Source organism: Moschus berezovskii, chromosome 23 (genome assembly GCF_049115385.1).
Source record: "Moschus berezovskii isolate FMDL1 chromosome 23, NW_MosBer_1.0, whole genome shotgun sequence".
NCBI lineage: Eukaryota > Metazoa > Chordata > Mammalia > Artiodactyla > Moschidae > Moschus > Moschus berezovskii.
Window position 1 is genome coordinate 19,043,232 of NC_142482.1, and position 18,396 is coordinate 19,061,627.

General features: G+C 47.0%; 1 protein-coding gene across 2 annotated transcripts in view; it reads left to right on the top strand.

The window, feature by feature from the left end:
* Window positions 1-2,132: 2,132 nt before the first annotated feature.
* The window catches only part of GCLC (glutamate-cysteine ligase catalytic subunit), a 44,431-nt gene continuing 28,167 nt past the window's right edge, over window positions 2,133-18,396 (top strand). For both annotated transcript variants that reach the window (XM_055406143.2, XM_055406144.2), the window contains exon 1: window positions 2,133-2,726. In XM_055406143.2, coding sequence (XP_055262118.1) covers window positions 2,577-2,726 — 150 coding nt within the window. In that variant the 5' untranslated portion in view covers window positions 2,133-2,576. The remainder of the gene's footprint in view (window positions 2,727-18,396) is intronic.

Below are 18,396 nucleotides of genomic sequence, written 5' to 3' on the forward strand. Positions count from 1 at the left end.
TGGCCACCTCATGCAACAAGTTGACTCACTGGAAAAGACTCTGATGCTGGGAAAGGTTGGGGGCGGGAGGAGAAGGGGACGACAGAGAATGAGATGGCTGGATGGCATCACCGACTCTGTGGACATGAGTTTGAGTGAACTCTGAGAGTTGGTGATGGACAGGGAAGCCTGGCGTGCTGTGATTCATGGGGTCGCGGAGAGTTGGACACGACTGAGCGTGTTCAGTTCAGTTCAGTCGCTCAGTCGTGTCCGACTCTTTGTGACCCCATGAACTGCAGCACGTCAGGCTGTGATTCATGGGGTCGCGGAGAGTCGGACACGACTGAGCGTGTTCAGTTCAGTTCAGTCGCTCAGTCGTGTCTGACTCTTTGTGACCCCATGAACTGCAGCACGTCAGGCCTCCCTGCCATCACCAACTCCTGGAGTTCACTCAAACTCATGTCCGTTGAGTCAGTGATACCATCCAACCATCTCATCCTCTGTCGTCCCCTTCTCCTCCCAACTTCAGTCTTTCCCAGCATCAGGGTCTTTTCCAAATGAGTCAGTTCTTCGCATCAGGTGGCCAAAGTACTGCCAATGAATACTCAGGACTGATTTCCTTTAGGATGGACTGGTTGGGTCTCCTTGCAGTCCAAGGGACTCTCAAGATTCTTCTCGAACACCACAATTCAAAAGCATCACTTCTTCGGCGCTCAGCTTTCTTTATAGTCCACTCTTACATCCATACGTGCCTACTGGAAAAACCATGGCTTTGACTAGATGGAACTTTGTTGGCAAAGTAATGTCTCTGCTTTTTAATATGCTGTCTAGGTTGGTCATAGTTTTTCTTGCAAGGAGCAAGCATCTTTTAATTTCATGACTGCAGTCACCATCTGCACTGATTTTGGAGCCCCCAAAAATAAAGTCTCTATTTCCATTGTTTCCCCATCTATTTGCCATGAAGTGATGAGACCAGATGCCATGATCTTAGTTTTCTGAATATTGAGTTTTAAGCCAACTTTTTCACTCTCCTCTTTCACTTTCATCAAGAGCCTCTTTAGTTCTTCGCTTTCTGCCATAACGGTGGTGTCATCTGCATATCTGAGGTTATTGATATTTCTCCCGGCAATCTTGATTCCAGCTAGTGCTTCATTGAGTCCAGCATTTCTCATGATGTACTCAGCATATAAGTTAAATAAGCAGGGTGAAAATATACAGCCTTAACGTGACAATATACGGCCTTGATGTTCCCCCTTCCCAATTTGGAACCAGTCTGTTGTTCCATATCCAGTTCTAACTGTTGCTTCTTGACCTGCATACAGATTTCTCAGGAGGCAGGTCAGGTGGTCTGGTATTCCCATCTCCTGAAGACTTTTCCAGAGTTTGTTGTGATCCACACAGTGCTCACTAGATGTTAGCTGTGGTGTAAGGGAAGCTGGCACAGTAAGCACACACTTTCTGGCCTCAATACGTGCATGAACTAGCTGCTGTCACTTTCAGCCTCATCTGTCATCTCATCGCTCTGTTAACACAATATTTGAACAATTATTTGGGGGTGAGGTACCTCGTTCCTTCCCTTTCCCGCCAAGATAGGGCCAACTCCAGAAGTTTCTAATATCTTTCACCTCCATGGTAAGCTCACACGAACGTCATTTTAATCGCTTGATGGGTCTATTGCAACCCTTTGGTTGGGATGAATGGTGTCTGTGCCATACAAAGAACTTATGTCATCAAATAGTTAGAGACTACACAAATACTTAATATGTTCACGTCTTAAAGCCCATAGCCAAATTTTCTTGCCACAGCATAATGTTCTCACCCTGTTTTTATAAGTGTGAGGCCTTTCTCACCTAAAAAATAATCTGGTGGATTCTTCATTAGCGCGAATAATCAACTTTCTTCCCCAACTCAGTTTCTCTTTTCGGATTACAAAAAAAGGAATTTCACAGAGATCATTTGCCTAAAGCCGAGAGAACCGCGGCCTCCGCGGATGCTCCCCCTGGACTCCTCCCTAACCACGCCTCCGCACGCCTACCCCGGGCCCCCGAGTCTCCGCGGGCGCTTGGCCCCGCCCTCACAGGCCCCGCCCATGGCCCCGCCCCTTCCGCAGCCTATAAAATCCGGAGCGGCCTCTCGCGTCTGGGAGCGGCCGGCCGGCGGACGGGAGCACTGGGCATGCTCAGCGGCGCAGGTTTTGGTCACAAGTAGGAAGGAGCTAGTGCACGACACCGGCAAAGAGAAGCGTCAGCCCCCGTCGCTTCGGAGCAGGAGCGGTGCGGGAGCCAGGGCGGGCGAGGGGTCGGGCGGAGGGCCAGCCAGCCAGCCAGCCCTGCCTCGGGGCCGCCGCCGCCGCCCGCGCGGTGCGCCCGACCCCTGGATCGGTCCCCGGGGCGGCTAGGACCCCGCGCTTGGGAGCCGGAGGGGACCGGACCCTCCCTCCGCCGGCTGGGGCCCGAGGGCGCCCCCCACACACACCCCATCCCGGGGCTGAGCCGCCGCCGCCTTCTGCGGGCAGCTGAGCGTCCGGCCCGCGCCGCGCGCCCCGAGCCCGGAGCGGCCGCCGCCGCCGGCCCCGAGGGCGGAGAGAGGGGGCGGCCATGGGGCTGCTGTCCCAGGGCTCACCGCTGAGCTGGGAGGAGACCCAGCGCCACGCCGACCACGTGCGGCGGCACGGGATCCTCCAGTTCCTGCACATCTACCACGCCGTCAAGGACCGGCACAAGGACGTGCTCAAGTGGGGCGATGAGGTGAGCGCCCGGCCCCCCGCGCCCCTTTGTTCGGCGAGGCCCCGGCCCCCTCGGTCCGCGCGCTGCGCCGCGCTGCCCCAAGGGTACCCCGCGCCCGCGGGCGCCCGGCGCTGTCCAGGGCCCAGCCTGCTCAGAGCCTCTGGCCGGACGTCTCTCTCCCATTCATTCATTTGGGGTTCCTGTCCATTCAGCAAACGCGGAGCAGGCGCTGGGAAGGAGTGAGCGTGCCAGAGTGTAACACCGGGTGCCTGGAGGAGTTTTCAGGCTGGGGTGTCTGCCGCCGCCGCCTATTGATCCACTGTCCCCCTCCCGTCTCAAAATGCCACTAACGTGAAAGGGACTAAGTTGGTTTCAGAAGGCCGGTTGCTTTTCAGGATCAGGTCTAAAGGATTTCACTTCCGCCCCACCTCATCCAGGTACCTTTTAAGCCTCCAGCTTCTCTTCAACCACCCCTCGACCACAACTTTATAGGTGTAAATTAAAACAAATTATGAGAACTCGGAGAGCTTCAAAATTAGGATTTGTCAGTGCCTTTCCATGGCCCAGATTTAGCCTGTAAACTTTCCGAATCCGTGCTTCCCCATGTGTGCACTTCCAGGTGAAATGCCTCTAGATGGTCAATGTTGAACGATTATTTATTGGAAGGATCTGGAAAGCACTGCCTCCTGTTAAGAGTTTTTCTGCCAAAGCTTTCTGTGCCTTCCTTGTCTTCCTGTTTTTAAGAATCACTTGTATATACAATTCGAATCAAGTGACTTCTCAAAAGTTCCATCTGTTTTTCGTGTTTTACGGCCCATGGCTTGCTCAGGTGTAAATTATTTATCTTCTGGGCAGTATTATCACTCTTGACCTAAGTGTCAGGGTGCTGCTACACCAGTGCCAGATCTGTCTCCTTGCAAAAGGTTAGTTTTTCTATGATCAGAAAATGCCTCTGCCTCTCATAGTAGTTGAAGGAATTGTGCTCTTTTAAGGAGAAGGCAATGGCAAGCCACTCCAGTACTATTGCCTAGAAAATCCCATGGATGGAGGAGCCTGGTAGGCTGTAGTCCGTGGGGTCGCTAAGGGTCGGACACGACTGAGCGACTTCATTTTCCCGTTTCACTTTAATGCATTGGAGAAGGAAATGGCAACCCACTCCAGTGTTCTTGCCTGGAGAATCCCAAGGACGGGGGACCCTGGTGGGCTTCTGTCTGTGGGGTCACACAGAGTCGGATACGACTGAAGTGACGCAGCAGCAGCAGCAAGCTAGAAAAGTAACTTGACTTGTAACTCGTATTTCTGCTATATGGTTTGCCGTACTTTATTGGACAGAAGAGGGTTACAGTATGTATTTTGTGATGATTCTTCAGTTTTAGTCTAAAGCTCCTTGGTTTTGTTTTACAGCATCCGACATTTTATTTACTTGTGTATTGTGTGTATTTATGATCTATTCTTGTGTTCCCTCTAGATTTTTTTCTCTCTCCCACATCTCCCTTTCCTTCTTTCCCACTAACAAACCAGTGTCCTTAGCAATGAAGAGTTTACTGTTTAACAGAAACCACGAATTAGAAAAGTTATCTTAGATTCAAGAAATAACCTGTTGACCATTTATTATTACTTAAATCGTGCTTCAGTCATGTCTGGGTAGAGTGTAGGATTTTCACAAAAGAAATTCCTGCCTGCCAGTACTGACAGTCCCATTGGGAAATGGGCAGCCTGACCCAAGGGGAAGACTTGAGATTGTGTAGACTTCCCAGGTGATGAAGAGAAAAGCCACACTCTTCCTCCTCCTGGAATGGCACTTGACTGACACCTTAGTCTGCCCCAGGTTGGTCCTCTCTTCTCACCTTGACCTGGGGCATTCAGAGCTGATTCTCCACTGTGGTACCTCTACATTTCTGGGCAGAGAGAAGATGTGACTTGAGGGTTACTGAGGGGGAGTGCGGGGGGGGCGGTGTGCGGTGTGGGATCTCATACCTAAGTATTTGCTGGTGTTTGTGTACCTCTGGTATTATGTAAAGGTAATCACTGTTGTATTACCAAAAATTACTTCTCAAACTGGAGATTATGATCCATTAGTAGGTTGAGAAATAAATTTAGAAGATTTTAGGAATCTGATTTTTTTAATAACAGATTTTTTTTGTCCAAAAGGATACATGACCCGATTCGAGGTTGGTTGAATCCACAGATGCTGAATGGAAGGCTATCTATGGGCCTTGAGCATCTGTGGATTGCGGTGTCTGGTAGGTCCTGGAACCAGCCCCTCATAGATACTGAGGGATGACTGTGTATTCATTTATGTATTGTGTGTACTTTATGGTCTTTCCTCCTCTGCTAGATTTTTGTCTCTCCAAGACTGAAAAATGAAGAGTAGGATGAAGAGTATTGGTTTATCATGCATAGCAAGGATATTACGTCAAACCTGGATAATTTGAGTGTGTGGGGGTGGTGTGTTGGGTGCCTGTATTGCTGGTTGCAGCTAAAGCAGTTTAGAAATCAGGGTTCCACACTGATCGTGGCAGACCTCTGTGTGAGGTGGGGTACTGAGAGCAGGACAGAAGTTAACACTGATCCTTGCACTTGGTGGGAGCTCCCTGTCACAACTACTGAGTAACGTCTGCAGGCAGGGTCAGCCCACAAGTGAGCTTGTCTGTATGCAGAAGCCTAGGCAACAACCGAGAATCAGGCCGGGCAGATAAAAGTGGGGAAGGGTGTGGTGGGGGCTGTGGCCCCGGAGATGCAGGTTGGCCCCACCAGACAGAAAGGGGTGTTTGGGACATGATACGTTGGGCTGTGTTGGTGTGATACCAAATTCTGCTCTTTCTGGAGGTTTTGGTGTTGTGCTTACAGGACCATGGACTTGGATTAAAAAAAAAGAAAAAGGGAGCCTAAACCCATGGTTGGAAGGAGAGCCTGCCATCTTGGAAATGCCTGGCGCTAGGGCAGTGTTCAGTGGTGTTTATCAGGAAGAACTTGCACTTGGAGCTGCCCTTGTGTTGTATTCCAAGGCCTGCCAATGGCCTCTGTGGTCATGAGCCTCAGTTTTCTCCTTTGGAACAAGAACCGTTCCTCTTTGAAATCCCCCTGGGCATAACTCACCTTTAGACTGCTGACTGAAGAGAGAGAAGACTGGCAGCAGGCAGTGGCGAAAGGGGTTGTAGCGTGCAGTTGTGTGTGCTGGCTTTTTGGAGCTCAGAAATGTTTTCCCGTGAGAACCTGAGAAACAGGCAGACTCCCAGGTCAGCTTACAGGCGCAGGTTTCGCCTTGAAGGAGGCAGGTCCCAACCCCAGCCCCCAGTGACCCTGCTGTTTCTGGGGGGAATCGATACTTCGTGCAGGCCCAGGATGGGGGTCTGGGGAAGTTGAGATGGGTGTTCCTGGAGGCCATGATGCCTGTTAAGCCTTCTTTTATGCAAAAAAAAAAAAAAAAAGCACTTCTCTCTCCACAGCCCACACACAACATTTAGGTACAGATTTTGTTTATAACTTGGAGTATGCACATTAAAAGACAAACCTAGGAAGTTTATAAAAGTTGCACATGTTGCAGTAAACACGACTCCAATATCCCTCTAGCGTCAGCTACCTGCCAGCCTTTTCAGCTACTTAGTGGCACAGGCATTATCAGAATTGAAATCTGTCTGACTCCAGGTACCTTTCTTAAACACATTATACCAGGTTTGGGATTATTTACAGTGCATGAGATTTCATCAAATTTCTTCAAACTCTCCTGGTTAGAGAGGTATCAGAAAAACATTTTAAAGGGAACATACATTTTTCTGAGTTTCTTTTTTTTTTGACCCAGTATTATAGTGGCTTTCAAAGGAAAGAAGTTCAGTTGTCCTCTAATTAGCAGATATAAGTACATGTGACCTTTTAAGAGGAAAATACATCTTTAATAGTTATGAGTGCATTGGTATCATACATAAAACCATGAGATGGATTTATAAAGGGCTGGCATATCACTCACTGAACTTCAAATTACTGTGTAGGTTGAGGATGCTTACATGACTAATTAGAAAATGCATATCTTGTGAATAAGCTTATGATTTTATAGCAGAAATAACATCCTGAATTATAAATCTAGAATGGACAAAAGCATAGTCATTTGAGTCTAATCGAAGGTTCTGTGTAGCTTTGGACATGTTACTTAACCTCTCTTAACCTCAGTTTTGTCATCTATAAAATGGACATGAGTTTGAGTGTACTCCGGGAGTTGGTGATGGACAGGGAGGCCTGGCGTGCTGTGATTCATGGGGTCGCGGAGAGTCGGACACAACTGAGCGACTGAACTGAACTGAACTGAAAATGGAGAGAGTAAAACTCAAAAGCCTCTTGATGAAAGTGAAAGAGGGGAGTGAAAAGTTTGGCTTGAAGCTCCACATTCAGAAAACAAAGATCATGGCATCTGGTCCCATCACTTCATGGGAAATAGATGGGGAAACAGTGGAAACAGTGTCAGACTTTATTTTTTGGGGCTCCAAAATCACTGTGGATGCTGATTGCAGCCCGGAAATTAAAAGACACTTACTCCTTGGAAGGAAAGTTATGACCAACCTAGATAGCATATTAAAAAGCAGAGACATTACTTTGCCAACCAAGGTCCGTCTAGTCAAGGCTATGTTTTTTCCCGTGGTCATGTATGGATGTGAGAGTTGGACTGTGAAGAAAGCTGATCGCCGAAGAATTGATGCTTTTGAACTGTGGTGCTGGAGAAGACTCTTGAGAGTCCCTTGGACTGCAAGGAGATCTAACCAGTCCATCCTAAAGGAGATCAATCCTGGGTGTTCATTTGAAGGACTGATGCTAAAGTTGAAACTCCAATACTTTGGCCACCTCATGTGTCGAGTTGACTCACTGGAAAAGCGTCTGATGCTAGGAAGAATTGGGGGTGGGAGGAGACGGGGACGACAGAGAATGAGATGGCTGAATGGCATCACCGACTCGATGGACATGAGTTTGAGTGAACTCCGGGAGTTGGTGATGGACAAGGAGGCCTGGCGTGCTGTGATTCATGGGGTCGCAAAGAGTCGGACACGACTGAGAGACTGAACTGAACTGAATACCTTCCTTACAGAGTTAGTAAGATTAAATGAGATAATGTTGGTGAAATGGCTTACAAGTCAGTGCCTAGTCTTTTAAGTAAGACTCATAAATGGTAGCTTAAGATGTGTGCTTGGAAATGTTTAAATATCCAAGATACCTAATTTAAAATGTCTCATTTAAATAGCCATGGTCTTTGGGGAATGAGGCATTCCATTTTTGTGGGTTTTTAACTGAAATTTGCTGTTCACATATAATGGTGTTCCATTAGTTTACTTAGTCATGATTTATTGTATTTCTGAACTGCATTTCAGAATTTAAATTGTATTTTTTTCTTTATTTTTTATTTTTTTTAATCTCAGTTTTATTTATTTACTTTACAATATTGTATTGGTTTTGCCATACATTGACATGAATCTGCCCCGGGTGTACATGTGTTCCCCATCTTGAACCCCCCTCCCGCCTCTCTCCCCATCCCATCCCTCTGGTTCATCCCAGTACACCAGCCCTGAGCATCCTGTATGATGCATCAAACCTGGGCTGGCGATTCATTTCATGTATGATAATATACATGTTTCAATGCCATTCTCCCAAATCATCCCACCCTGGCCCTCTCCCACAGAGTCCAAAAGACTGTTCAATATATCTGTGTCTCTTTTACTGTCTCGCATACAGGGCTATCGTTACCATCTTTCTAAATTCCATATATATGCGTTAGTATACTGTATTGGTGTTTTTCTTTCTGGCATATATATTTGAATCAGTTCTAATGAGGTGGATTAAACCGGAGCCTGTTATACAGAGTGAAGTAAATTGTATTTTTTAAATTCATTATTTGACACTGACTTCTTAGACTGTGGTTTTGAGCACAGATTCCTCTGAGAGTCATGCAGAGTCCATCGGTCATCGTGTGTTCTCTGCACATGAAGCACAGTTGCTGCATCTTTCCCTCTCTTGCCATCCTCATGGACGTTAACAGCCTTTACTGACATTCTAAAGCTCTGCAATGAGATCCAGGGGAAAGAGGGAAACATGGTTGGAGCCTTCTGGTGATTTTCCCCCCTATAATTACCTTTCTCAATCAAGAGGTTCATTTTTGAAGATGAGAGAACCAGATCACTGACCCTGTGTGTACAGTTGAGGTTTTGAGCTGGATTTGAGCTGGACTTGTCCACTTGATACATGGATTTTTTTTTTTTTTTTTTTTTTTTCAGTAAATACGTACTACGTGATCCAGACTGTAAAGTCAACATGCAGATGTCAGGCTATGGGGAGAGTTGGCATCGCTGACCCCCTCCTGGCTCAAGGGTCAATTTCTTGTATGTTACGAATTGAGTTTGGGTACCTCCTCTGGTGTCCATCTCACTTTGGGATTTTTTTCCCCTTGTTCATTTTATGTTGTATAGTTTTACGTGGATTTTCTTTTAAACCAGTTTCATTGAATTATAATTTATATACACTAACACGCACCCATTTTAAATGTAGAGCTCAGTGACTTTTAAGAAGTGTATACAGGCAGATATCTGCTGCCCCGGTCAAAATTTTAAAATGTGAAACATATATATTGTATGTAACACTTTCGTGCCCTCCAGAAGTTCCCTTGTGCCCTTTGCAGACATGTGAGACTCACAACCCCCCAGGTGATTCCGGTGCTTCAGCGCGTCATTGGGAAGCTTCCCTAGAAAATTCGGGCCTTATCTAGATAAAGAAAAGGGAAGTCATTCCCTGCAAGTGAGCAGTGTAATAAAGGTGAGAAGGCCAGAGGCTCTGTGCCTGGCGGTGGTGCCAGTGCAGTGAACAGGCAGGATTCTCATGCAGAGGGCTTTGGATGCAAAGAAGCTTTGCCGTACCTTAAAGGCACGAGGAAAGCACAATGGAAGGAAAGATTTATTCCTTCTGTACACCTGGCTCACCTCGAGGATGTTTCCAGACCTCTGAATGAGTTACTAATACCCCATCGTGTCCCTGTTGAATTACTTTCCAAGAAGAGGAATGTCCAGGATACCATTTCTAGTGATACCACTTCCAGAAATGTCTAGAAGTGGTGTTAGCAAATGTACTTACAAGAACTCTGTGGGCAGCTTCATTTTGAAGGAGAAACCTCAGTAAAGTTCAGTGTAAGACACCATATCTTAAGAAAAGATGGCAGAATATTATTTGAGCCTCTCACACAGAATTTGTGTTTCTGAATGTTGGTTTTGACGCCTGAGGAATTTGAGTATGTTGTTATATGGGGCATTACTGCTGTTGCATTAACTGGATAGACCATATCCTAATGAGCTTGCTTATTCAAATTTATACATTTACACATTTGCTTATACATTTATACATTTGACCAAGTTCGGTGTATTTTAACAGCATTATTTAGATATAGTTGACATACGCGGCACATATTTGGACTGTACAGTTTACTAAGTCTTGATACATATATAATGTCACACTGTGAGACCGTCACCACAGTGAAGGTGCATCATGTCCAGAAACGTCCCTGGGTCCCCTCATAACTCGCTTTCCGTCCCCCACCTCTCTAGGCAACCGCTGACCTGCTTTCTGTCACCATAGCCCAATTTGCATTTCCTAGTGGAATGTTTAGGAAGCCACCCAGCATGTTCTTTCCGGTCTGGCTTTTGTTCTGAGGCTCATGTGTGTTGTTGGATGTATCAGTGGTTCACTCCTGTTCACTCCTGAGTAGTATTCCACTGTGTGTATACACGACAGTTTGTTTATCTTTTCACTGTTTGAATTGTATCCAGTTTTTAGCTATTACAAACAAAGCTATGAAAGTAAACGTTCAAGTCTTTGTATGGACTCATGCCTTCATCTATATTGTTTATTATGTAGGAGTGATGTACGTTAACTCTTGAAGGAAACTACCAAACTTTCCAGAGTGATTCTACCGTTTTACATTCCCATCATCAGAATATGCTAGTTCCAGTTCAGCCACATCCTTGTCACCACTTAATATTAGTCCCTTTAATTTTAGCCATTCTAATTGACATGTGGTGGTATTTTATTGTATTTTTTATTTGCATTTCTCTAAGACTGCTGATGTTGAGTACCTTTCCATGTGCCTATTTGCCATCTGTATTTTTTTTTTTTTTTTTGGTGAAGTGTGTTGAAATAATTTGTCTATTTGAGTTGTTTTCTTATGAATGCGTTTTGAGAGTTCTTTGTATTCTGGATGTAGGTCTTATATCAGATACATGCTCTGCACATTTGTGTTCCCAGTCTGTTTTCATTCTCTTAATTGTGTCTTTGAGGAACAGAAGTTATTGGTTTCGATGAAATCTAATTTGCCCTTTTTTTAAGGATCATGTTTTTGGTCTGGTATCAAGGAAATCTTTGCTTAGTTTTACATTGAGGCCTATGATCCTTTTGGAGTTAATTTTTGTATATGATGCTGGGTATGGATTTCGGGGTTTGGCTGCTTTTGCACAGTGCTCTGGCACCGCTTGGAGAATCCTTTCTCTGTTGCTGAAGGCCTTTGCACATTCTTACACTGTCAGTTGCCTGTGCGTGTGTGGTCTCATTTCTGGACTCTGCACTGTTCATTGATCTATTGTTCTTTATGCCAATACCACAGTCTTTCTTATTGCTATACTTTATAATAAGTTTTGAGACCAAGTAGTGTTAACTCTCCAACTTTGCTCTTTTTCAACTTGATTTTTTTTGGTTCTTTGAATTTCCACATGAATTTTAGCACAGCTTGGCAGTTCCTGCCCAAAACGAACCCTGCTGGGATTTTGTCTGTGGTTGCATCAAATTTATAGATCATTTGGGGGAGAACTGACATCTTAACAATGATGCTTCCAACCCAGGAATGTCTCTCCACTTCTTTGTTTTTCTCTCAACAGTGTTTTGTAGTTTTCAGTGGACAAGTCTTTCATGTCTTTTGTCAGATTTATCACTGTTTCATATTTTTTATTGTAAATTACATTACTCTTTAAGTTACAATTTCTGATTGTTTGTTGCTAATATATTAAAATAAAATGGATTTTGTGTATTTATATTGTATCCTGCAACCTTGCTAAAACTGTTTTTTGAACATATGGCATACAGTTCTAGTAACTGTTCTAATGTTTTTGCCAATTCTATCTTTGTCATTTAAGGTAAGATTCTATTTATTTTTTCTTTTCCTCTTTATTTTCAGTAGGTTCCTCTGCTTCTTTGCAGGACTGATAATCTTTGGATGCCAGATGTCATGAATTTTACCTTCTTGGGTGCTTGATATTTGTATTTTCCTAAAAGCTTTGTTCTGAAATATCGTTATCTGGAGATGGTTTGATAGCGCAACCAGTAAAGAATCCACATGCAGTGCAGGAGATGTGAGTTCAATCCCTGGGTCAGGAAGATCCCCTGGAGAAGGAAATGGTGTAACCCACTCTGGTGTCCTTGCCTGAAAAATCCAATGGACAGAGGAGCCTGGTGGGCCACAGTCCAAAAAGACGCAAAGAGTCAGACACAACTGAGCGACTAAGCACATCTGATTCTTTCAGGTCTTTCTTTTACAGTTTGTTGGGTCGGGAAGTCTCAGCTTAGGGCTAGTTATTCCCTTCTGCTGAGGCAAGGCCTCCAGGAGGACTTGCTGCAGTGCCCTGGACCAGGACCCACTCTGTTCTGGCTGGTGGGCAGGCACCCTGTCCCAGCTGTGGGCCCTCGCCTCTCAGTGTGGGTCAGGTCAGTGCCTCTGCAGATACCCAGGGTTGTTTGTGCAGCTCTCTTATCTTTGGTCCCATGACCTCTAGTTGACTTGGTTCCCTCTGACCTTCAGCTCTCTGTCTTCAATTCAGGGAGCCCCCTTCCCCGACAGGCTCTGCTTCACCTCCCTGCCCAGGGCCTAGTGCCTCTCTGCAGGCAGGAACCTGGGGCATTTGTCAGTCTTACTCACTCAAACATTTTCCTTGTATCACAGGTATCTCTGCCCTTTGTTTTGTAAAGTTCAGTGTCTTGAAAATCCTTTCATATATTTTCCCTCTCTTTTTGTTGTCATCGTTTCATGTGGGAGGGTAAAATTGATCACTATTACTCCATCTTGATCAGAGGTGGAAGTCTTTGCTGCACCTTTTTTGTTTTTCCTTCAGCTTTGCTCTCCTTTGTCTATAAACTTTGTCCAGAAGCTAGCCCTCGTGCTTACATACCCAGCAACCTGCTGCTGCTGCTGCTAAGTCGCTTCAGTCGTCTCCGACTCTGTGCGAACCCATAGATGGCAGCCCACCAGGGTGCCCCGTCCCTGGGATTCTCCAGGCAAGAACACTGGAGTGGGTTGCCATTTCCTTCTCCAATGCAGGCAAGTGAAAAGTGAAAGTGAAGTCGCTCAGTCTTGTCCGACTAGTAGTGACCCATGGACTATAGCCCACCAGGTTCCTCTGTCTATGGGATTTTCTAGGCAAGAGTACCGGAGTGGCTTGCCATTGCCTTCTCCGTCCAGCAACCTAGATTTAGCCAAATGTTTAAAGTCAGGATTTTCATTGCCTTTATGCTATAATGTTCATTACTTAGTATCACTGTTCGTCTTTGGTTAAAACACAATTATTTTGAAGTTTGCATACATGTGTAAGAATGGGCTAACTTGAAGGTGGGAGCACGGCTCAGGTCTTCTTCCAAACAGTTGTGTGATCTTCCGTACAGAACTTCTGGACCACAATTTCCTCATCTGTAAGACTAATCAAAAAATTCTGTCATTTGGCTTTGAATTGTGGGCTTACTTGTGTATATATGTGTGTATATATAGATACAATTTGAAGGAGGAGGGCGTGGCAACCCACTTTAGTATCCTTGCCTGGAGAATCCCGTGGACCCAGGAGCCTAGCGGGCTATGGTCCATAAGGTCACAAAGAATCAGACATAACTAAAGCAACTGAGCACAGCACATACAATTCAAAAAAAAAAAAAACCTCTTTGATCTATCTCACTGCATGCTTGGTGGGTTCTTAGTTCCCTGACCAGGGACTGAACCTGTGCCCCAACATTGGAAGCAGGGGTCTTAACCACTGGGCCTCCAGGGAAGCCCCTACATTTTTCTTTTTTTTTTTATTTGAATAATTTAGGGCTTCCCTGGTGGCTCAGTGGTGAAGAATCCGCCTGCCAGTGCAGGACACGTGAGTTCATTGCCTGGTCTGGGAAGACCCCCACATGCCTCAGAGCAGCTAAGCCCATGCACCACAACTCCTAAGCCTGTGCTCCAGAGCACGCGCTGTAGTTACTGAAGCGGGCAGGCCCGGGAGCCTGTGCTCCGCAGCAAGAGAAGCCCCCGCAATGGCCTGTGCACTACAGCTAGCAAGGAGTCCCTGCCCTCCAAAGCTGGAGAGAGCCCTCAGGCAGCTGGGCTCCCCTCTAGCTGCGGTGCTCGGGCTTCTTGTGGAGGCTTCTCTTGTTGCAGAGCATGGACTCCAGAGCACAAGGCTTACGTAGCTGCCGCACGTGGGCTTCAGAGCGCAGGCTTAGTAGTTGTGGTGCAGGCTTAGTTGCTCTGTGGCCTGAGGGGTCTCCCCAGCCCAGGGATCGAACACGTGTCCCCTGCATTGGCGGGCAGAGTCTTTACCACTGAGCCACCAGGGAAGCCCTACAATTTCAACTGTATCTTTTCAGCCATTCAACTGTTTGAGGAAAAAACTCCACGTAACTTACGAAAATCAGGAAATGCGTACAAGAGATGGTAGAATCCATTTCATTTCCTTATCCTGTTACCTTTTTGGGTTTTAACATTTTTCAAAGAGAACATATTTTACTGGCTACTGGAAAAAGTAATCTAATTACAAACCCATTATATTAGGTTTCTAGAAAATTTTAATGTCGTACGTAAACCTCTTTGAGCCTCACAATGGTTCTGTTTAAAAAAGCAAGATGATATTGCAGAATGTTTCTTTCAGAAAAGCTAAGACTTCAGCTTCACTTATGTAATGAGTTTATTTTCGTGATGGGTGACTTTTATGTATTTGTCAAGTGACTGCCGTTTATTAGACTTCCCGTGGTCGGTCATGGGCTTGAAGAGAGAAACCAAGGAAAGGAAGGTGTGCTCTGCCCTGGAAGAGCTCCAGTGGCATGCTGACAGGGGCGGTGGGGGCACAGGGAGGAGGGAGAAATTTGCTCTTTACCTGCGAATCCTGGGAGCCCTAGAGATGGGGGCGGGATGGGAGGCTTCTGGGAGGATCTCAGATGGATGAGGATGGCGAGGTGCCTGACCCAGAGAGGAAGCCTGGCCAGCGCCCCTGAGCCCCGCTGACCCCCACGAGGGACCCAGGCATGTGTGGGACCCCAAGAAGGACAGTGGGGGCAGTGGGTCACCCTGGGGGCAGGGAGGGCGGCAAGCTTTCAAGGGGGTCTGGGGATGGGAACGGAAGTGAGCCCAAATTGGCCGGTTAGGCAGGGACCCGAGGCTTTGGCAGAGACCAATCCCGAACATATTAAGAACTTGGGAAAAGAGCAAGAATTGGTTTCCTGCCAAGATAAATGGCAGAAAGCCCATGCGTGTTTTCACAGCTTGCAGGGTCCTTGAAATCTTGATTATGAGTCTCAGAGAGAAACAGAATTGAGCTCGGAAAACGTATGCATTTTGGTCACTGAACTGAACTTAGTAGCCAAGGGGATTGTATACTGAAACTGATCATAAAGGATTGAGTAATTCAGAACCATGACCCTGAATCACCGTCTCTTAAAGGCTGAGTTTCTCAGATATTGTTTGAGAAGTTAAGGAATCAAAAACGTTAGATGTCCAGCCAAAAGAACACATCTTCTATAGGCATCCAGAAAGCTTGGTTACCTGTGTCGGTGTGTTTTTGGAGAATTCCTATGGCCGTGGCTCCACTCTGTTTGGAGAGCTCTCAGTGTTCTTAAATGTCTGTGTCTGCTGTGGTCAGGATTTAGTAATTAAACTTATTTCCACAACAAGATTACAAAAGCGCCCCCAAACCAGATGTCCCTAATTACATAGATGTTCACACAAACCCACTGTCTTGTCTCCCACGCCCCAGTCCCGTTTTTCAGCCCTGTGGGTTCAGTTAACTTCTTTCTGAACTGCGTGCTGAAGAAGCAGGGTTTTAAAACAAACCCCTGAGGCCAGAGCCTCTGCGAACGTTTACATTTTTTTTTTTAATTTAAAAAAGGTTTTTATTTGAAAGAATATGCTGAGCCCTGGAAGCCTCAGAGCACCCTCGAGAGGTTATTTGGGAGCACTCCCCTCCTTTCCCGCTCAAAGTGTTCACGTGTTTACACAAGCTGGGCGCTTGGAAGGCGCACCATCCAGCACAGCCTGCAGCAGCCCAGCCTGCAGTGCTGCCTCAGCACGGGGCCGCTCTGGCTGGGTGAGAGGGACCCAGGGGTCAGGAACTGCTGGCCCCAGGATGCAAACAGCCGCAGCTAGGAAGCAAGTATGTAGCACAGAGGGCGTGCGCTTTACTCCTGGAAGCCTGTCCCAAGCCCTCACCCAGAGCTCACCCAGTTCATACACTATTCCCACACGCCAGTCATCTCCTTCCTCCACTCAGGACGAACTACCAAAAGCCAGTCGAAGCAGAAGCGAGAGACCAATGCCAACAGCAGCTTGGAGAAGCAGATCTAGGCGCGGTAGCTGGTGCCTGCCTCCCAGGCCCCTTGCTCTGTATGACTCTCATGAAAGAAATGAAATTGCCCGGCGTCTGAAGCCTTCATAAATGGGAGCGTGTTTAGTGTCTTCCTGTTGTAGCATAAGAGGACGTAATCAGCTTTAGAAAGATTTCCACTGATGTATGCATTCAGTTTAAGAGATCATGTGCTAGAAGGGGTAAGCCTTGGGTAGCAAGACAATGGATTTGAAAAGAAACTCCTTTCCTGGCAATACAGAGTATGCAGTGTCTTGCATTTGAGGGGGAACAAAAAAGAGATGGTCCTATACTGTGAGAATTTCTGGAAGAGTGTAACTACAGAAACAGTAGTTAAGAGTTGGAAGGGACACAGTGGTTTTTTTCCATATTTTCCAGAGATTAAAACATGTTTCCAATGTCCATGATTATAATTGTGAGGAGAGAGGGAAAATTGCGATTGCTCTAGCCAGGGTAACCACCTTCCACAACTTCACCAGGCCCAAATGTGGGTGAAGCCCTTGGATGTGGGGCCAAGAGGGGTCCTGGTGCTGGGGGTCAGCCAAGGGTCCTCTGAAGAGTGGACTTTTGACTAGAGCCCCTCCGGAGCCAGCTTCCCGAAGGCCTGCATCCAGAGCTTGCCAAGCAGATAGCAGAGGTGCCGTCCAGGCCCAGAGGAGCATCAAGGCCAGCGGTCACCTTGGTGCAGCCTGGGGGCAGGACTGAAGAGGAGGGGCTGGGCCGGAGCAGCCGGGCGGCCACGTGGCGTGGGTGCTTCCTTCCTCTGAGCTTCAGCCTTGGCAGTGGTCGGGAGGGGAGTGACTTGATCCGAGCCTGCTTTCGCAGTGCTAATGGGTGTTGTGCCAGAAGGCTTTCCTTTTACTGAGACCCCAAGTACTGGAAATAAGTGGCACGGGAAGCAGCGTTAGGGTGAAATATTCATGATATTCTGCTCTAATTCAAGGCTTTTGGGTAATGTTGATTACAGGCCATCGTGCCCCCCTAAGAACACTTGCAAGACACCGTTCTGCCTCAATATGTGTGTCCCTGCGCTGAGACCTTAGAAAGTAATCACCAGTAACACAGGAGGATACATGGACTCACTTCCGCTTTAGGCACTTGACAGGCATGATTCTTTGTAATCCTCGCTAGTGGCAGTGCCCCCTGAGGTAGGCGTTATCCTCTTTTTATACAGGAAAAAAATATACAACCCTTACCTAGATTTAAATGAGGCTCCAAGCTGAGAGGAGGCTGGAGGCGGAAAGGAGTGGAGTGGGGGGTGGGTGATGGGGGAGTGGGCTGCTTTGATGAAGGTCTCAAGCCACAATTGCCAGCTGTGCAAGGTGCTGTTGGTTCTCAGATGGCAGGTGATTCCCTCCCAGTAAAATGCCAGTGTGCGTTCAGGTCTGAAATGTGGAGAATATGCAGTCAGTTTCTCTGTCCGCAGGGCAGATGTTAACAGATTTAGTGATGTGACTGCTGCCTTCTCAGCTAATCTTCTGCTGGCAGCCCAGCCCTGGGAGAAGTGCAGACACAGATGAGCCTCTCTGGGGGTCAGGCTAACCTCACCTGATAGTTATGCCAAAGAGCGGACCTTGGACCCAGGCAGCAGGCCAGCGTCAGCACCCCAAGTCAGGAGCTCTGATGTATCTGAGATTGTAACCTTTCCGTGTGAATTCCAGGCTTTGTGGGAAGGGATTTGGGTTGGCCCATCTCTGTCTCCCAGACCCCGTCTTCAGCAGGTCAGAGCTGCTGGTGGGGCCTGCCGCAGCGTCCAGGCACCGCCTCTGTGAGATGCGGTTATGAAAGAGACCCTCCCTGAGATGGAAGGACATTCCACTTGGGTCTGGAATCCTGGGGGCTTAGGGGGCCCTCTGAACATAGCAGTGACTTCGGAGCTGGATGTCCTGTGTCAGCACCAGCTCTCAGTCTTTTTAGAAAGCATCGCCCCTTCCTTTGTCAGGTGGGTTAACCTACCACCAGTTCCTGAGAACGAAACGCCTGAATTTCTCCTATCTCCACGGTGGTCCCTGAACTGGGGCCAAGTTCATCGCTAAGCACACTCACAGGGGCCGAGCTTGCTTTGTCCCTCTTTT